This window comes from Gorilla gorilla, chromosome 1 (genome assembly GCF_029281585.2).
Source record: "Gorilla gorilla gorilla isolate KB3781 chromosome 1, NHGRI_mGorGor1-v2.1_pri, whole genome shotgun sequence".
Lineage (NCBI taxonomy): Eukaryota > Metazoa > Chordata > Mammalia > Primates > Hominidae > Gorilla > Gorilla gorilla.
This window is the reverse complement of record NC_073224.2, coordinates 106,851,668-106,869,592: the sequence shown is the minus strand read 5'-3', so window position 1 is coordinate 106,869,592 and position 17,925 is coordinate 106,851,668. Positions and strand designations below refer to the sequence as shown.

At 42.4% G+C, this 17,925-nt stretch overlaps 1 protein-coding gene across 2 annotated transcripts in view; it reads right to left on the bottom strand.

Moving 5' to 3' along the window:
• Positions 1–17,925, bottom strand: part of OTUD7B (OTU deubiquitinase 7B) — a 72,824-nt gene that overhangs the window by 23,183 nt on the left and 31,716 nt on the right. The window contains exons 2-6 of one of the 2 annotated variants that reach the window (XM_019021615.4): positions 16,456–16,606; positions 10,055–10,243; positions 6,292–6,519; positions 4,774–4,875; positions 3,207–3,334 (exon numbers count right to left, since the gene is read on the bottom strand). In XM_019021615.4, coding sequence (XP_018877160.3) covers positions 3,207–3,334; positions 4,774–4,875; positions 6,292–6,519; positions 10,055–10,243; positions 16,456–16,540 — 732 coding nt within the window. In that variant the 5' untranslated portion in view covers positions 16,541–16,606. Of the gene's footprint in view, positions 1–3,206; positions 3,335–4,773; positions 4,876–6,291; positions 6,520–10,054; positions 10,244–16,455; positions 16,607–17,925 lie in introns of those variants that run through there. The other variant, XM_063695367.1, reaches the window with a different exon arrangement.

Sequence of the window (17,925 nt, the reverse complement as noted above, 5' to 3'; positions counted from 1 at the left end):
TCCACCTCCCGGGTTCAAGCGATTCTCCTGCCTCAGCCTCCCAAGTAGAAGCGCTGCATACAAAGCCTACTTCCTGGCCCCTACCCACTTCTCTAGTCAGATATATCTCACTGAATCAGCTGTAGTTCCTGAAATATACCATGTTGTTTTATACCACTGAGCTTTTGTCTAAGCTGTTCCTTCTGCCTGGAGTAGCTCACTTTCTATCAACCTTGTGAACAATTTCTCAACTTTTAGGACAGAACTCAGGTATCATTCCTCTAAATAGTCTCCTAAATCTCCCTTGGCAGATCATCCACTCCTTCCTTTGTATCCTCTCTCCCTAACTGCTATAGAGTTGTTGTTGTTTTTTTGTTTGTTTGTTTGAGACAAAGTCTTGCTCTGTCACTCAGGATGGAGTGTGGTGGCATGATCTTGGCTCACTGCAACCTCCACCTCCCAGGTTCAAGCAATTCTCCTGCCTCAGCCTCCTGAGTAGCTGGGACTACACGTGCACACCACCATGCCTGGCTAGTTTTGTATTTTTAGTAGAGACAGGGTTTCACCATGTTGGCCAGGCTGGTCTCGAACTACCAACAGGTGATCCGCCTGCCTTGGCCTTCCAAAGTGCTGGGATTACAGGCATAAGCCACCGCATCCAGCCAGCATTAACTGCTATAGAGACGTCTATTGTAAGAGATAGCCTGTTGCAATTATGTATTTACATGTCCATCTCCTCCTCTATGCTAGGATCATGTTTTATGCAATACACCCAAGGTCTATTTTGTGACTATAATCAATAAACATATGCTAAGTGAAACTACAATTTTTATCAAAGGAGAGCAGGCAATGGTACAAGCAATTTTAAAATACATTGGCTTTAGGATGTATATAATGATAAGGGAAATAAGTTTAACTTATTAATTTTATTTGGCTGACATTAGTATTAAAATGAATCTATACGGCTCAACCGCACACTGACAGAGTAGAAGGAAATCACTGGAAACATGAGGGGTATTGGGAACAAATTTAATGGGAATTTTTTAAATGACACAGCTATTTTCAATTTGTAAAATGCTATCACAAATTTTACTTCAATTAAAAATAAAGAGAGCAATGCCCAGGTTCTATATGGAGTGCTGCAGTCACTCCAATAGACACATCCAGAGGGATCCGGCTCCCTCTTCCTCACCGGTTTCTGCTTCCTGTTTTAATGTACACAGCCACTAGGTGGTGTACACTTCTAGCCTTAACATTTAAGAAACTATTACTGAGCCTCACCACCAATTTCAACATAAAACAAGGAAGCCCAGGAAATCAAAACTTATTTAGTGTGGTTTTGGTACTGGGGAGCTAAAGGAAGCTTCCCCAGTTCATTATCCTCCTCCTACCATTCCCACTCCCAAGGTGGGTATAATGCTATGAATGGTCTAAGCTAAGACAATTATGAAGGCCACATTTTCAGTATGAACTTTCACTGTGCTGAGCAAAAGGACTAAAACTATTGCTCCATTACTAGCCACTATTCTCTATGCATGTTGGGGACTTTCAGACAGAAAGGCTGACTTTGAGAGGGAAAGGCTGGCTGGCCAAGGATAGAACATGGGTATTTCTGGGTTTCCTGGCTAAATACCATTATAATCTAACCCCATCTTTAGAATAATAACTGTAATTGCTTTAATAACTGGAATTGGGCACACTTAATTTTCTGGGTGTTGCTGTCATTTCTACTTAATAGTTGGCATGTTCTGGTTTGGCCTTTTCTTGCCTCTGCAGTGGTTAAGGTTCCGGTATTATCTGAACTCAACAGTGAAGAGGACAAAGCTGACTACCACAAAACTGACTACTGATTTGCTTTGGATTCTAAATTCTAGGCTAGCTCTAGCTCAGGCAAAAGCTTTCCACGAGATCCAGCCAAGCTTTTGGTGCTAAAAAAGAATGTCACTTATGTGGCCTTGCCCCTGTGGGTTTATTTCCCTCAGGAATCTTCTGGGGAAGACTGGCTGCTCAAGGAGAGGATTCTGATCTTAATATCATCTACTTTTAACAACTGGATTATTTGTTTTTGAGGAAGAAACATAGCATGTTCTACTTACATATTAAATCTTCAGGATATAAAATTCTAAATAACTAAAACAAAAAAACCTCTTCTATATTGTCAAATTATGACAGCAATAAAATGAGAAAAAAAGAAAGGTGGACGAAAAAGGAAAGTTTCTGAAGAGATATTGCCATATTAAATGCCAGAAAGATCCAGCCATAACATGGCAAAAAAAAAATAGATATACATAAAGAGCAGGAGATATAAACATAGCACAGAATCACAGGAAAAGGAAATAGGGAGCCTCATTATTTTTATATAAAGGCATAATGTCATTATTGAAGGGAAGTAATCAGCAAACTTTTTCTGTAAAGGGCCAGGTAGTCAGTAAGTATGGGCTGTGCAGGCCACATGTTACTACTGTGCTGTTGGAGGAAGAAAGCAGTTACACGTGTAAACATCCAAGAAATGCGCAGGGCTGTGTTCTGATAAAAGGTTTTTGGTTTTTTGTTTTTTGTTTTTTGTTTTTTTTTTTTTTACAAAATAGCCATAGTTTGCGCAACCCGTTTTGGAGAGGGCAAGTACAAACAATCTGTTGTTACTGCCTTATATAACAGCAGCCTCAACATTTGACAAACTCCTGAGAAGTACTGTTCAGACTCAATTAAATAGGTATGCTTTTTGTGTGTGTGTGTGATTAGAATGCTGGTTCCTTATGCTTTTTAAAATTTAAAATAAACTAAAACTGAGTATATGAAAAACAAATGGTATATATGTCCAAAAAGATTTTAAGCATTCACATTTCTATAGGGGCTGAAAACGTAAGTCTTTAAAAATTGATCTAGCCTTATGACAAGCAAAAAAACAAAACAATACAAAAATCCTATGGAATTGTCATAACTCATTTTGCAAAACACTGCCACTAAAAGCTATAAAGCACCTACTGGGAGAAAAGCACGATGTTAGATAACCTCTCTGTAGGTCTCATGCCCACCACCAATTCTCATGACCACATCAGAAGGCATTTACCCCATTGGTGTTAACTGCATTTTCTCCAATTTTCAGGATCATAAGGGGAGTCACACTGACCTAAACACTTGGAAATATTTTCTACTGGCAGGCACCCGGTGACTTTGGCAGCTTGGTAACTTTAGGAAACAAGGCGCTCCCACCCACGCTCTCCCACCTCTTTATTCTGCTGTGTCTGCTGCCACCTCCAGCGCCTTTTCAACGCTTCCTTCTCAACTCCCTTCTCCATCAGTGCATACAAAGCTTTCCGCAGCATCAAGTCCCGATCATGGAAACCCCACATTCCTGTGGCAAAAAAGCATAATGGTAAGATACCTCAGCTTGACTCTGCTGATTTTTGTATTTTTAGTAGAGATGGGGTTTCACCATGTTGGCCAGGCTGGTCTCGAACCCCTGGCCTCAAGTGACCCCCCTGCCTTACCCTCCCAAAGTGCTGGGATTATAGGTGTGAGCCATGGCACCAGGCTGCAAATAATATATTAAGTTGTAAATTGACTTAATTTTTTGTTTATTTGGTTTTTTATGGGTTTTTTTGGTTGGTTTTTTTGAGACAGAGTTTCACTCTGTCCCCCAGGCTGGAGTGCCATGGTGTGTTCTTGGCTTACCGCAACTTCCGCCTCCCATGTTCAAGAGATTCTCCTGCTTCAGCCTCCCGAGTAGCTAGGATTACAGGTGTCCACCACCACATCAGGCTAATTTTTGTATTTTTAGTAGATACAGGGTTTCACGATGTTGGCCAGGCTGGTCTCGAACTCCCAACCTCAGGTGATCCACCCACCTTGGCATCCCAAAGTGCTGGGACTACAGGCGTGAGCCACCACGCCTGACCTTTTTTTTTTTTTTTTTTTTTTTTTTGAGACAGAGTCTTGCTCTGTTGCCCAGGCTGGAGTACGGTGGTGCGATCTCGGCTCACTCACTGCAACCTCTGGCCCCCGGATTCAGCAATTCTCCTGCCTCAGCCTCCCTAGTAGCTGGGATTACAGGCAGCTGCCACCATGCCCAGCTAATTTTTGTATTTTTAGTAGAGATGGGGTTTCACCATGTTGGCCAGGCTGGTCTCAAACTCCTGGCCTCAAGTGATCTGCCCACCTTGGCCTCCCACAGTGTTGGAATTACAGGCGTAAGCCATTGAGCCCAGCCCTTACTTTAAATATGAAGCCTATTTACAGTGGGGCATGGTGGCTCCCACCTGTAATCCCAGCTACTTGGGAGGCTGAGGCAGGAGAATCGCTTGAACCCAGGGGTGGAGGTCACAGTGAGCTGAGATCACACCACTGTACTCCAGCCTGGGCAACAGAGTGAGACTCCATCTCAAAAACTAAATAAATAAATAAAATAAAGTAAGTGTGTGTTACAAAGGACTGCTAAAAACATACCTTTTTCATACAACAAAAGAATAAATATTAGGTAGAATTGTACACATACACACATCTAGCTATACACTGCTGGCTTACTCCTACTCATTACTCCTGGGGTCAGCTTTCAAAGCCAGCCCAAGCTAATATCTGTGCTCTCTTCACTATCTCACTAGCAAAGGTAGGGCTCACTCCCATTTCCTCTTGTGCCAACATAAACACACAGACACACACGTAAGCATGCACAATCTCGCTCTGAACCATCATTTCCGCCTAAGATCAAGGTTATCTGGATCAAGTCCTACACATGATATTTGACTCAACTGCTTCCTTTCTGCAGGCGAATGGAGGACTGCTTTCAAGACTCACCAAGGGAGGCTGCATGCAGGAGGCAGTTCCCATCTCCAGTAGTTGCCAAAGGAAGCAGCCTCTGAGAGGTGGGATCCACACTCACCCACCAGTTCAAACGCCCTGTAGAAACAAGATAGTGGAGGAAAAGGAGATTATCCATGAAGCCCTTCCACCTTCCTATTTCTAAAACAGACTCCAAAGCAGCCTCCTCTAGGAGGCCTACCCAGAATAAAACCATCATTTGATTACTCTTTATATCTTCTTCACTTATATCTAGTCAGTCAGAATCTTGTGAGCACAATTGGTTAGATCAGTGAGTAGGGTCAATTTTGTCCCAAAGGGACACTGGCAATGACTGAAGATATGTTTGCATGTCACAACTGGTAGCAGGATGCTACTGGTATCTAATGGGTAGAGGCCAGGGATGCTGCTAACCATGATATAATGCACAAGGCAGCTTGCAAAACAAAGAATTATCTAGACCAAAATGTCAATAGTGCCAAGGTTGAGAAACCCTGGGTTAAATGACGAGGCCAAGGACATAAGTTGAAACTGTTGACTGCTTGGACTGGCCCTGATTCCTTCCCTCCACTCAGGAGACCAGTATGTATCACAGCAACAAAGCTCAGCAAAAATCCATCATGAACAAAACAAAAACAACTCAAAGCATGTATTTAAGGTGTCTTATGAGTATCATCTGCATATATGACAGCATGTCATCATGTGTGGGGTGTGACTTTAAAGGAATAAGCAATAAGATAAAGTACATAAAATATCCAAGAAAATAAGTCTTAATTCCATACAGTCATCCCACAATTGCCAACCCATTTATTTACATGAGGAAAATATCTTATGAGTGATGCATAAGTTTTCTTGAACTACTGTGGAGCATAGTTTTTGAACTACTGAATGAAAAACTGGCTTATAAACTCCCCAGACCAGATAATTTACCAACTTAAAAAAAAATTACAAATAGATGTATATGGTTAGTATAGAAGGTTACAAAATGAAAAATAAAAGCTTCCTTTCCATGCCCTCATCTAACTCCAGTTCTTATCCCACGCAAGCATTTTAATGCCTGATTAGCTTTTCCAAAATTCCCAGCTGCCTCACCCTATGATAAGAATTAATTTTAACAATAATTTAAGATAAACACAATTACAAACGTAAATACATTTCGGGGGATAGGTTCACTACTGTGCATCATCTACAGCATTGGTCATTTCTATTCACAAGGGTGTTCCAGGGCCAATTATAATTAGTTGTATTTTTTTCATGTATTGATTTCTAGGTATTGATTCCTAGGCCTTTTCACATGTGTATCTGGTTTCTCTTCCATCAACCAGGAAATTCCCAGAGTAAAGTATCTAATCTGTATCCATTCTTTGACAGCACAAGTTTATCCCACTGACTCCTGACTTTGCAATCAGATAACACACTTAAACTGGAAGCTACCGATCAAGTCCAGCCCCTCCACAAGGCTGCCTGTAGGTGGAGAGTAGAGGGAAGAGTGTGGGAGAGGAAGCACTCACTGACCTGCCTGTTCCAAGGCAACCAGCATGGACTGCTCAATGAGGTCTCTCTCTATGAAGCTGCGGAAGTCTTCATTGTATACAGTGAGATCTGGAAGCTGGAAGGCACAGATGGGCATTTCCAGGGGGTGCTCACTGCTCCCCCCACCCCCACCATTGGAGGAGACATGGGACCGGGCCAGGGAAACAATGCTGGAGCTGGCGTGGGAGATGCCCCTAGACAGGCGTTTTTCTGCAATGAGAAATGGAGTCACCTTAGAACATACACAGCCCACTTGGAGAACTCTACACTGATGTGGTGATAGTTACCTCTCAACAGGGTTTACAGTCAGAGAAAAACTAAGTCTAACTGACTACTGAATTTCAGAACCCTTTTTCTGAAGCCAAATATAATTGGAGAAATAGAGAAAGTATTTTTGTAGGCACTCACATTAGCACCAAATTATTCATTCCTCTTTCTGCCCTTGTTTGGAATTTGCCTGATCTTCCCCTCCCTCTGACTGTCTTCCTCCACTTCCATATTTCCCAGTGTGATAGGGACCCATTCATTTAGCAATTTGGTCATTGTTTGGTGGGAGGAGAGGGAACAAGGGAAGTGAGGTTTCACTAGACTAGAGTTAGTCAAATAACCTCTCTGGTAATTCTCAGGGTCTTGGGAAATACCTTTTCTAAAGGGTATTTTCATTCTAGAAAGATTATAAAAGAAATCCATTATAGAAAAGAAAATCCTTTGGGAGGCCAAGGCAGGTGGATCACCTGAGGTCAGGTGTTCAAGAGCAGCCTGACCAATATGGTGAAACACTGTCTCTACTAAAAATACAAAAATTAGCCGGGCATGGTGGTGTGTCCCTATAATCCCAGCTACTCGGGAGGCTGAGGTGGGAGAATTGCTTGAACCTGGGAGGCAGAGGCTGCAGTGAGCCAAGATCGTGCCACTGCACTCCTGCCTGGCAACAGAGCAAGACCCCGTTTCAAAAAAAAAAAGACAATCAACAACAAATCTTACACATTTGGGAACTTTCTTCCTACATCAATAACATTAATTTATATTGCTTACTACAACTACTCTCAATACCCATATTTATCAGAAATTTATAGGGACAGTCAATTCTTAACAGTCTATAGAGAACAATAATGTAGATAGTACCCCACATCATTTCATTTGTTTTGAATACATGACACTTGTAATTCCCAAGCAGATATTCCACTGTGATTATAATTTGCTCAATGTAGTATTACAGTTCATTTGTATGACTTCAATTATGTAATGATTTAATGATGATCCAAAGGGGGCAAAATTTCAAAAGCATGTTGGGCTGTTCTTAATACAACATTTGCCAGATATGATACACAAAATAAACTGAGTTGTCTAAAGTTATCTTATAGTGATGTTATTTTTCAAATATTTTTTAGTTTTGTTTGTTTTTGTTCTTTGAGACAGAGTCTCGCTCTGTCACTCAGGCTGGAGTGCAGTGCTGCAGTCTCGGCTCACTGCAACCTCTGCCTCCCAGGTTCAAGGGATTCTCCTGCCTCAGCCTTTTGAGTAGCTAGGATTACAGGCACATGCCACCACACCCAGCTAATTTTTTTTTTTATTTTAGCAGAGATGGGGTTTCTCCACATTGGCCAGGCTGTTCTCCTCAAACTCCTGGCTTCAGGTGATCTGCCAGCCTTGGCCTCCCAAAGTGCTGGGATTACAGGCGTGAGCCACCACACCCACCTTAAAAATATTTTTTAGGTATTCGTAGGCTGAGCATGGTGGCTCACACCCGTAATCCCAAAACTTTGGGAAGCCAAGGTAGAAGGATCACTTGAGCCCAGGAATTCGAGACCACCTGGGCAACAGAGTGAGACCTAATTTCTACAAAGAATCAAAAATTTAGCTAGGTGAGGTGGTGCGTGCCCATGCTCCCAGCTACTTGGGAGGCTGAGGCAGTAGGATCCCTTGAGCCTAGGAGGTTTAGGCTGTAGTGAGCTGTGTTCCACCAGCCTCACTCGAGCCTTGGGGGACAGAGCAAGACCCTGCCTCAAAAACAGTACCATGTGCCTATGGTAAAAAATCAATATACTATCAAAAGGTATAAAATGATTTCACAAGGAAGTCTTCTTATCATTCAAAATTCCTGATCCCTTCCCCAGAGGCAAACTTTTGTATCCTTCTAGAAATTTTTATGCATACAGAAGCATATACAGGTTTTGGCCGGGCACGATGGCTCACGCCTGTAATCCCAGCACTTTGGGAGGCTGAGGCGGGTGGATCACAAGGTCAGGAGATCGACACCATCCTGGCTAACACGGTGAAACCCCATCTCCACTAAAAATGCATGTACAGCTTTTAAAATCATCTTTTAAAACACAAATGAGAGTATACTACCTACATTGAATTGCGTCTTACCTTTTTGAAAAAAATTATATATTTTTTTATATAGAGTCTCACTCCATCACCCAGGCTGGAGAGCAGTGGTGCAATCTAGGTTTACTGCAACCTCTGCCTCCTGGGCTTAAGCAAGTCTCCTGCCTCAGCTTCCCGAGTAGCTGGGATTACAGGTGTGCACCACCATGCCCAGCTAATTTTTGTAATTTTAGCAGAGACAGGGTTTCACCATGTAGGCCAGGCTGGTCTCGAACTCCTGACCTCAGGTGATCCACCAGCCTTGGCCTCCCAAAGTGCTGGGATTACAGGTGTGAGCCATCATGCCCAGCCCCCTTCTGAACAGATTTTAGAAATTTTTCCAAAACAGTACACCAAGTTCTGCCTAATTCTTTCTAATGATTGCAGAGTATTCCACAACATGGATGATTACAATTTACTTAACCATTCCTTTACTAATGGACATTAAATGTTTTCAGGGCCAGGCACAGTGGCTCACACCTGTAATCCCAGCACTTTGGGGGGCCAAGTCAGATGGATTGCCTCAAGAAAAAAAAAAAAGTTTCAAGATTTAATTATTGTAAAATAATGCTGCTGTGAATATCCTTATATGCTGCATTTATGTATTTCTTTTTTTTTAATTTTTATTCATTTATTTATTTATTTTTTTGAGACAGAGTCTCACTGTGTCACCCAGGCTGGAGTGGAGTGGTGTAATCTCAGTTCACTGCAACCTCCGCCTCCCAAGTTCAAGCAATTCTCCTGCCTTAGCCTCCCAAGTAGCTGGGATTATAGGCATGTACCACCACGCCCAGCTAATGTTTGTATTTTTAATAGAGATGGGGTTTTACCATGTTGGCCAGACTGGTCTCGAACTCCTGACCTCAGGTGATCCGCCCACCTCGACCTCCCAAAGTGCTGGGATTACAGGTGTGAGCCACTGCACCTGGCCTTATGTATTTATTTAAAGAATACATATGTGCACATACACATATATGATAAATTGCTAGATATGAAATTGCTAAGTCAGAGTACATATGCATTTTAATTTTGATAGATATTGGCAAATATTAACAAATTACCCCCCAAAGAGGTAATGACTCTTTCAATTCTACCTTTATGTGAACTTTATATCAACAAGGAGATTGTTATCCTCCTTCCTCTATTTCTTTCACAGTATCTGAGGAAGGCTTTTATACAGGATAACACTAAAGATGCAGAGACGCAGTGAGGGACTGCAGCACCTGGGCAGACTGAGGCCACATCAATCTGGGTTTGGCTGGGAGAAGGGGAAGAAATGGAATCACCTCCAATGGATCACTAGACTTTATGACTCCATTTAACAATCCCCTCCCTTCCTACTCCATATACGGAAACATTCCAGTCACCCCAGTACCTTGAACGATGTCATCCTGCCGTTGGAGGATGGGTCGGGGAGGGCGAGTAGGCTCTCTGTCAGAAAACCCTTTTTCAGGGGTCCTGGAGCCACCACTCCCCTCACTAAAGGATGGGGGTAGGTTTCCAGCATGGACTTGACGTAGCTGTTCAAAATCACTGAGGGCGGCATTCACATCCCAATTCTTTCCTGTCAGGAGACAAAGCAAAAAGCAAACTGTGCACCCATAGTGTAGAGACACAAAGATCACACTAACTATCCTATCAAAACCAGCATGCAAATACGCATGCACATAATCATTCTTCTTTTCCTTACCCTGCTTTAATTTTCTTTATAACACTTCAATCTAACTTATCAAATGTCTTTACTTACTTATTTGTTGTCTATTTCCTAAGTAAGTGCCATGAAAATAGAAACTTTGTCCCTCTGAACTAAAAGAGCCCTTAAAGATCTAATAACCGAAAATTAAAACTTCCTTTTACAGATAAAGTCTAGAGAAGTAAATTATTTGCCCAAAGTCACAGCTAGTTCACACCAGACCCAGCAGGGCTCAGGCCCAGGTCTCCTAATTCGGAGATCCAAAGAGGTTCTTAGCCTACATGTACTCTAGTGTGTCCTAAACCACTAAACCTGCATATAAGATCATGGGCTTGTGCATTTTCTAGTGAAAGAGTTCACAGCTGTCATCAGCTTTTCAAAGGAAACAGTGTTACCCCCAAATTTAAGAATCACCATTCTACTAAAGAAATGACCTTAAATGATAAGATTTGTCATAATGGATTTTTCTGATGCTTTCTCCAGCTAAATTATTCAACAAATATGCATTGTATAACTGCTCACATTTCTTTCTGTTGTATTCCATCTACAACCACCTTAATTCAATTCCTATCACCTACTGTCCTACCTCCAATCCATTCCAAAGAATCCCATGAGATTAATCTTTCTAAAGCACAGTTGTGATCATTTTAGTTCCATAATCGAGATTTTTAATGGCTTACCACTGCCTACAGAATAAAACTCAGGCTCTTTGGCTTGATACTCAAGGCTTTGTATGTCCTGGCCTATTTTCTGGCCTCTTCTCTGTGCTTCAATTTCCTTATCCGTGAATATGCAGATGATAGTAACAGTGCCTACCTCATAGAGTTGTTATGAAGATTAAATGAGTTGAAAGCACTTAGAATAGTGCTTGGTTTTACTCACAATTTTACGTCTAAATCATTACTGATGATTTTACTTCTAAATCATTACATTAGCCAATTGTTCTGACTCCCTTTGCTCACTCTGTTCCAGTCATCACTGACCTTGCTGTTCCTAGAACATGCTAAGTCCACTCTCACTCTAGGGCCTTTCCACTGACTATTCCCTCTACCTAGAAGGCTCTTTCCCCAATATATCCACACAGACAACTCCTCATTAGCTTTAGGTATTTGCTTAAATATCACATTGTTAGTAAGGCCTACCCTGACTTAAAAATCACAACCCACTTCATCACTCCCTTTACTCTTCTCCATAGCACTTAACAGTTTATAATATACTTTATAATTTACTTAGTTATCACATTTGTTGTTTATTGACCCTCTCTCCTGCTAGAACATGAAGGCAGGTATTTTTGTTTGTTTTGTTTTGTTGGAGCATCTAGAACAGTACCTGGCACACAGTAGTCACTCAATAAATATTTGTTGAATTAATGGATAACTCTTCTCCTGAATCAATGCATGAACGAGTGACATCTGCCTTGAGCATTGGATCTATACTTCCAACTGTCTGCAAATCTCCTTAAAATCAGGTCTTCCTAACAATCCACATGGCCAAATTGAGTATCCATCATTTTCCTTCCCAAAACTTGCTGCTTCTCCTCTTCCTATGTTCCCTAAATCAGTAATGGCATCACAATCCCTCCAGGCCCTGAAACTTCAGTCATTTTTAGCTCCTCAAGTTTCCTCAGATTGCACTCTTCCTCTTCCCTCACCACCAAGTCAACTTGTACCCCTAAAACATCTCTCAAATCCATTTCTTATTATCCATTTTTATTGCCACTGCCCCTTTTGAGGTCCTCATAATCTTTACTTAGTCTTTGGTCTTTTAGGAAGGAATTCTCTATCTGGTCTCTCTGCTCCTAATCTCTTTCCTTTCTAATTTGTTCTTTATAATACGATAGTTTACTTTTGATTTCTTTCTCTCATTTTCAATTATCAGTATTGAACAGTCCCATTAGCCAGGTGTGGTGGTGTGTGCTCGTGGTCCTAGCTACTCAGGAGGCTGAGATGGGAGGCTCACTTGAGCTCAGGAGGCCGAGGTTGCAGTGAGCTGAGATCACACAACTGCACTTCTGCCTGGGTGAAAGAGTGAGACCCCATCTCATACAAAACAAAACAAAAATCAAACAGTCCTATTGAAATACAATCAGTTAACTGTTGTTGTTGTTGTTGTTGTTGTTGTTGTTGTTGTTGTTGTTTTTGAGATGGAGTCTTGCTGTGTCGCCCAGGCTGGGGTGCGGTGGCACGATCTCGGCTCACTGGAACGTTCTCCTCCTGGGTTCAAGCAATTCTCCTGCCTCAGCCTCTCGAGTAACTGGGATAACAGGCACGTGCCACCATTCCTGGCTAATTTTTGTATTTTTAGTAGAGATGGGGCTTCACCCTGTTGGCCAGGCTAGTCTCGAACTCCTGACCTCAGGTGATCCACCTGCCTCGGCCTCCCAAAGTGCTGGGATTACAGGTGTGAGCCACCGCACCTGGCCTCAGTTAACTTTTAAAAGAAAAAACAAGCAACAGAGAGAAAATGAGGATGAGGTCCTTTTATGCCCCTTCTAATTTTTTTTTTTTTTTTGAGATGGAGTCTCTTTCTACTGCCCAGGCTGGAGTGCAGTGGCATGATCTCAGCTCACTGCAATCTCCACCTCCTGGGTTCAAGCAATTCTCTGCCTCAGCCTCCCGAGTAGCTAGGATTACAGGCGCACGTCACCACGCCCGGCCAAGTTTTGCATTTTTTTAGTACACACAGGGTTTCACCATCTTGGCCAGGCTGGTCTTGAACTCAACGGAGTCTCGTTCTGTCACCCAAGCTGGAGTGCAGTGGTGCAATCTCGGCTCGCTGCAACCTCTGCCCTCCTGGGTTCAGGCGATTCTCACGCTTCAACCTCCTGAGTAGCTGGGATTACAGGCGTGTGCCACCACGCCCACCTAAGTTTTTTGTATTTTTCCTTCTAAATTATCTTAATTCCACCTCCTTCTATCTATTGCTACCACCATAGTCTACATCATCATCATCTGTCACCTGAACTAAGGCAATATTCCTAACTGTTTTAATCATTTCTTCTCTGGCCAGAGTGTTCTCTACAAGTACACTGTTAAAAACTCAAATCCAATCATGTCACTCCCCTGATTAAAATCCTTCACCAGTTTCCTAGTGAACTTAGAATAAAATTTAAACTCCTCATCATGGCCTACAAAGGCCCTACACTCTCTTTTTTTCTTTTATTTTTCTTTTATTTTTTCTTAGTAACCTTTTTTTTTTTTTTTTTTTGAGACAGAGTCTCACTCTGTCACCCTGGCTGGAGCGCAGTGGCAGAATCTTGACTCACCGCAGTCTCTGCCTCCCGGGTTTAAGAGATTCTCCTGCCTCAGCCTCCCGAGCAGCTGGGACTACAGGCACCCGCCACCACACCCAGCTAATTTTTGTATTTTTAGTAGAAACGGGGTTTCACCATGTTGGCCAGGCTGGTCTCAAACTCCTGAACTCCGGTGATCCGCCTGCCTCCGCCTCTCAAAGTGTTAGGATTACAGGCATAAGCCACTGCGCCCAGCCTCTTTCTTTCTTCTTCTTTTTTTTTTTTTTTTTTTAAGAGACGAGGTCTTGCTATGTTGCCCAGGCTGGCCTCAAACTCCTGGGCTTAATTAAGCGACCCTCCCACCTCAGCCTCCCAGGTAGCTGGGATTACAGTGAATGCCACCACACCTGGCTAGAGCCCCTATTTTCTGCTTCCTGCCTATCTCACCAGCTTCCTACCACTTTTGCACCATTCTTACTACCTCATTATTAATAGTTTCTCCAATGTGCCAAACTCTCTTGCACCTTAGGGCCCTTGCATAAACTGTTTATTCTGCATAAACACTCTCTTCTACATCCCTTTGTCTTGCTGCTCCTACTTGTCCTTCAGGGCTCAGCTTAAAAATCACTCCTCGGAAAAGGCCTTCCTGCACTCTAGATCTAAGTTAGGGTTCTTTCTTCACTCTCACAGCACCCTCAACGTTTCTTTCACAGCATGAGTGTATGTGTGTGTGCACACATGTGAGCATGCTAGCAATAATTTGTAACGTAATTGCTTACAGCCACACTCTGAAACCAGATTGCCTAGATTCAAATCCTACTTAACTTCACTGAGCCTCAGGTTTTAAAATTATTAACTCCAGGATAATAAAACTTTATTGTATGGTGGTTGTGAGAATAAAATAACATATCTCAAGTACGTTGCACATATTGAACACTCATAAGTGTTCAACATGTTATAAGAGGAATGCAGAAAGGTTAAGGATTTTATGAAAGAGGAAACATTTGAGCTGAATCTTGAAGGATGAGGAGAACAGAGGAAAGAAATGCTGCAGACTGAGGAAGTAACCTAACATGATCACCAAGAGGTGACAAGTCAGGCCTGGCTGCATAGGAAGTATAGGGAAAAGTAGTAGGAGAAGAAACTAAAAATGCAAATTAGGCTGGGCACGGTGGCTCATGCCTGTAATCCCAGCACTTTGGGAGGCTGAGGTGGGTAGATCACGAGTCAGGAGTTTGAAACCAGCCTGGCCAGCATTGTGAAACCCCATCTCTACTAAAAATACACAAATTAGCCGAGCATGGTGGCGCGCATCTGTAGTCCCAGCTACTGGGGAGGCTGAGGCAGGAGAAACGCTTGAATCTGGGAGGCGGAGGTTGTGGTGAGCCGACATCGCGCCACTGCACTCCAGCCTGGGCGACAGAGTGAGACTCCATCTCAAAAAGAAAAAAAAAAGAAAATGCAAATTAAGGACAAAATTGTACTAAATTACTAAACTGGAATTTAAACCCTGATCTTCTGTTTCCAAACTCATGCTCTCCTCACAGGTAGCCAAGCAAATGTCTAATTGTCACCCCTTGCTAAGGGCTGGCAATTTAAAATATTACCTATGTATGCTAAGAACTTGCCCCTTCCCCATAGGCCTGCCTGTTTGTGTCATTACATATTTTCATCTATTATTTGTGACTCCAAACAGAATCCCAGGGACATGATTCTAACCCTTCAGGACCTTAAAATCTAGAACATTCAGCCAGGCGTGGTGGCTCATGCCTGAAATCCCAGCACTTTGGGAGAGGCCGAGGCAGGCGGATCACCTGAGGTTGGGAGTTCGAGACCAGCCTGACCAAAATGGAGAAACCCCATCTCTACTAAAAATACAAAATTAGCTGGGTGTGGTGGTGCATGCCTGTAATCCCAGCTACTCCGGAGGCTGAGGCAGGAGAATTGCATGAACCCGGGAGGAGGAGGTTGCAGTGACCCGAGATTGCACCATTGCACTCTAGCCTGGGCAACAACAGCAAAACTCCGTCTCAAAAAAAAAAAAAAAAAAAAAACAAATCTAGAACATTCAAACTTATGTGTATAAAGATATAAGTAAACAAAAGCAACAAAATGAAAACATTAAATTGATTCACTCAACACAGAATTACTCATAATGTATGTTATGTAAGGAAAGAACAAAACCATGGATGATCCCATCATGAAAACCCTAAAGTCACTTCTATATAAAGAGGAAGTCTTACAGATCTAAAATTATGCTTTTAGGCCGGGCACAGTGGCTCATGCCTGTAATCCCAGCACTTTGGGAGGCCGAGGCAGGCAGATTACCTGAGGTAAGGAGTTCAAGACCAGCCTGGCCAACAGGTGAAACTTCATCTCTACTAAAAAATACAAAAATTAGCCGGGTGTGGTGGCAGGCACCTGTAATCCCAGCTACTCAGGAGTCTGAGGCAGGAGAATTGACTGAACCTGGGAGGCAGAGATTGCAGTGAGCCAAGATCATGCCACTGCTCTCCAGCCTGGGCAACAGAGCGAGACTCTGTCTCAAAAATAAATAAATAAATGAAAATAAAATAAAATTATGTTTGTAATGGACTAATATAAAATTTCACTTGCATTGCCTGAGCATAAACTGACAATGGAGAAAACTACCCCAGTAAGTTCAAGGTGAAAAAGGGATTTTAAAGTTTCTAATTATGACGGGTTATACACAAAGTATATCATTAGAATTAACTATAGGGCCTAGCATACACAAAGTATCTTCCTGATCACCTTAAATGGTCCAAATCATCCTAATGATAAATACCACATTTTACTTTCTCTTTTCTCATTCTCCCCTACAACTTCTCACCTTCTAGGAGATCTCGCGCTAGCCCTGGCTCTGCTCCTGTGGAACGGACAAAATCTGACAGAACAGCATCCATGTCCAGGGTCATGTGATCATCAAGTACTTTCAGCCAGCTGGATGTAGGTAGAACATAGATCAAAATTCAGGCCTCCACCTGAGGAATAAATAAATACATAAGGCTCAAATTACACTGGAACAGGATAATCACAGTCCCATGTCAGCAGCTTCCTAACCAAATGGGGAAACTATCCTAGCTCATTCATTTCAGTTGAATTTTAAAATACAGCACTTTAAAATTATGAAGAGTAACATTTTATTTCCTAACTCTTCATTAACATCTCAACATCTACATTAACCAGTAACCTGTAATACCACTCTGAAAAATGCTTTTCCTGTACTTTTCCTGAGTACTGCTTTTCTACCATGAGTTTGCTTACCCAAACTAAAGAAGGAAGCAACAGGCTACCACCCTAAAGAACTCCCCACCTGCAAGTCTCTAACATGGCACCTTTGTGTATTTCCTTCCTGGCACTTGAATACTCTCAAATTATTTTAATTAGTTGCTGTCTAGCCATCTCCTCTAATATATGTTTCTTGAAAGCAGGAAACTTGTATGTCTCCTTCACTAATGTATCCCCTGCATGTATCACTTGGCACAGTGCTAGGCACACTGGCCCTCAATAAATATTTGTTGAGTGAATGAACAATTACTATACACTGGATAATTTCAGAGTTGACTAGTGTTTTGATGCTAGCAGAGGAGTAAACTGACAGCTAAAACTACTCAAAATACAGTATTAGGCCAGGTGCGGTGGCTCACGCCTTTAATCTCAGCACTTTGGGAGGCCGAGGCAGGTGTATCACCTGAGGTCAGGAGTTTGAGACCAGCCTGGCCAACATGGCGAAACCCTGTAGACTATTTTAGTAGACTAAAAATACAAAAATTAGCCAGGCATGGTGGCGGGCACCTGTAATCCCAGCTACTCGGGAGGCTGAGGCAGGAGAATCCCTTGAACCCACGTGGGGCGGAGGTTGCAGTGAGCCGAGATCATGCCACTTCACTCCAGCCTGGTCAAAAGAGCAACTGTCTCAAAAAACTAAATTAAATTAAATTAAAGAATAAGTTATTCCACAAAGCAGAGTGGGGACCCAAAAGGTTCATAACAAGATTCAATCTCTGTCCATTAACCTCTTGAACCCAGGAAACACATCTACTCCAAACACGTCTTTCTCCACACAGGACAGATGACTGTCAAATAAGTTCAACTGAAAAAGATCTCTTCTTTCAGACTTTGGCAGAAACTACGTCCCTAACCTGACAGCCTGGCACCAATCCAACATTCCTCTGAGGTTAAAAGAGGGAAGCAATAACAGAGTGAAGAACAATCTCTGATCAAATTCTGCCAAGTTTACAGCTTTCTATAGAAGACTCATTCATTAAGTTGCCAGGTACACTTGCCCTACCATACCCAC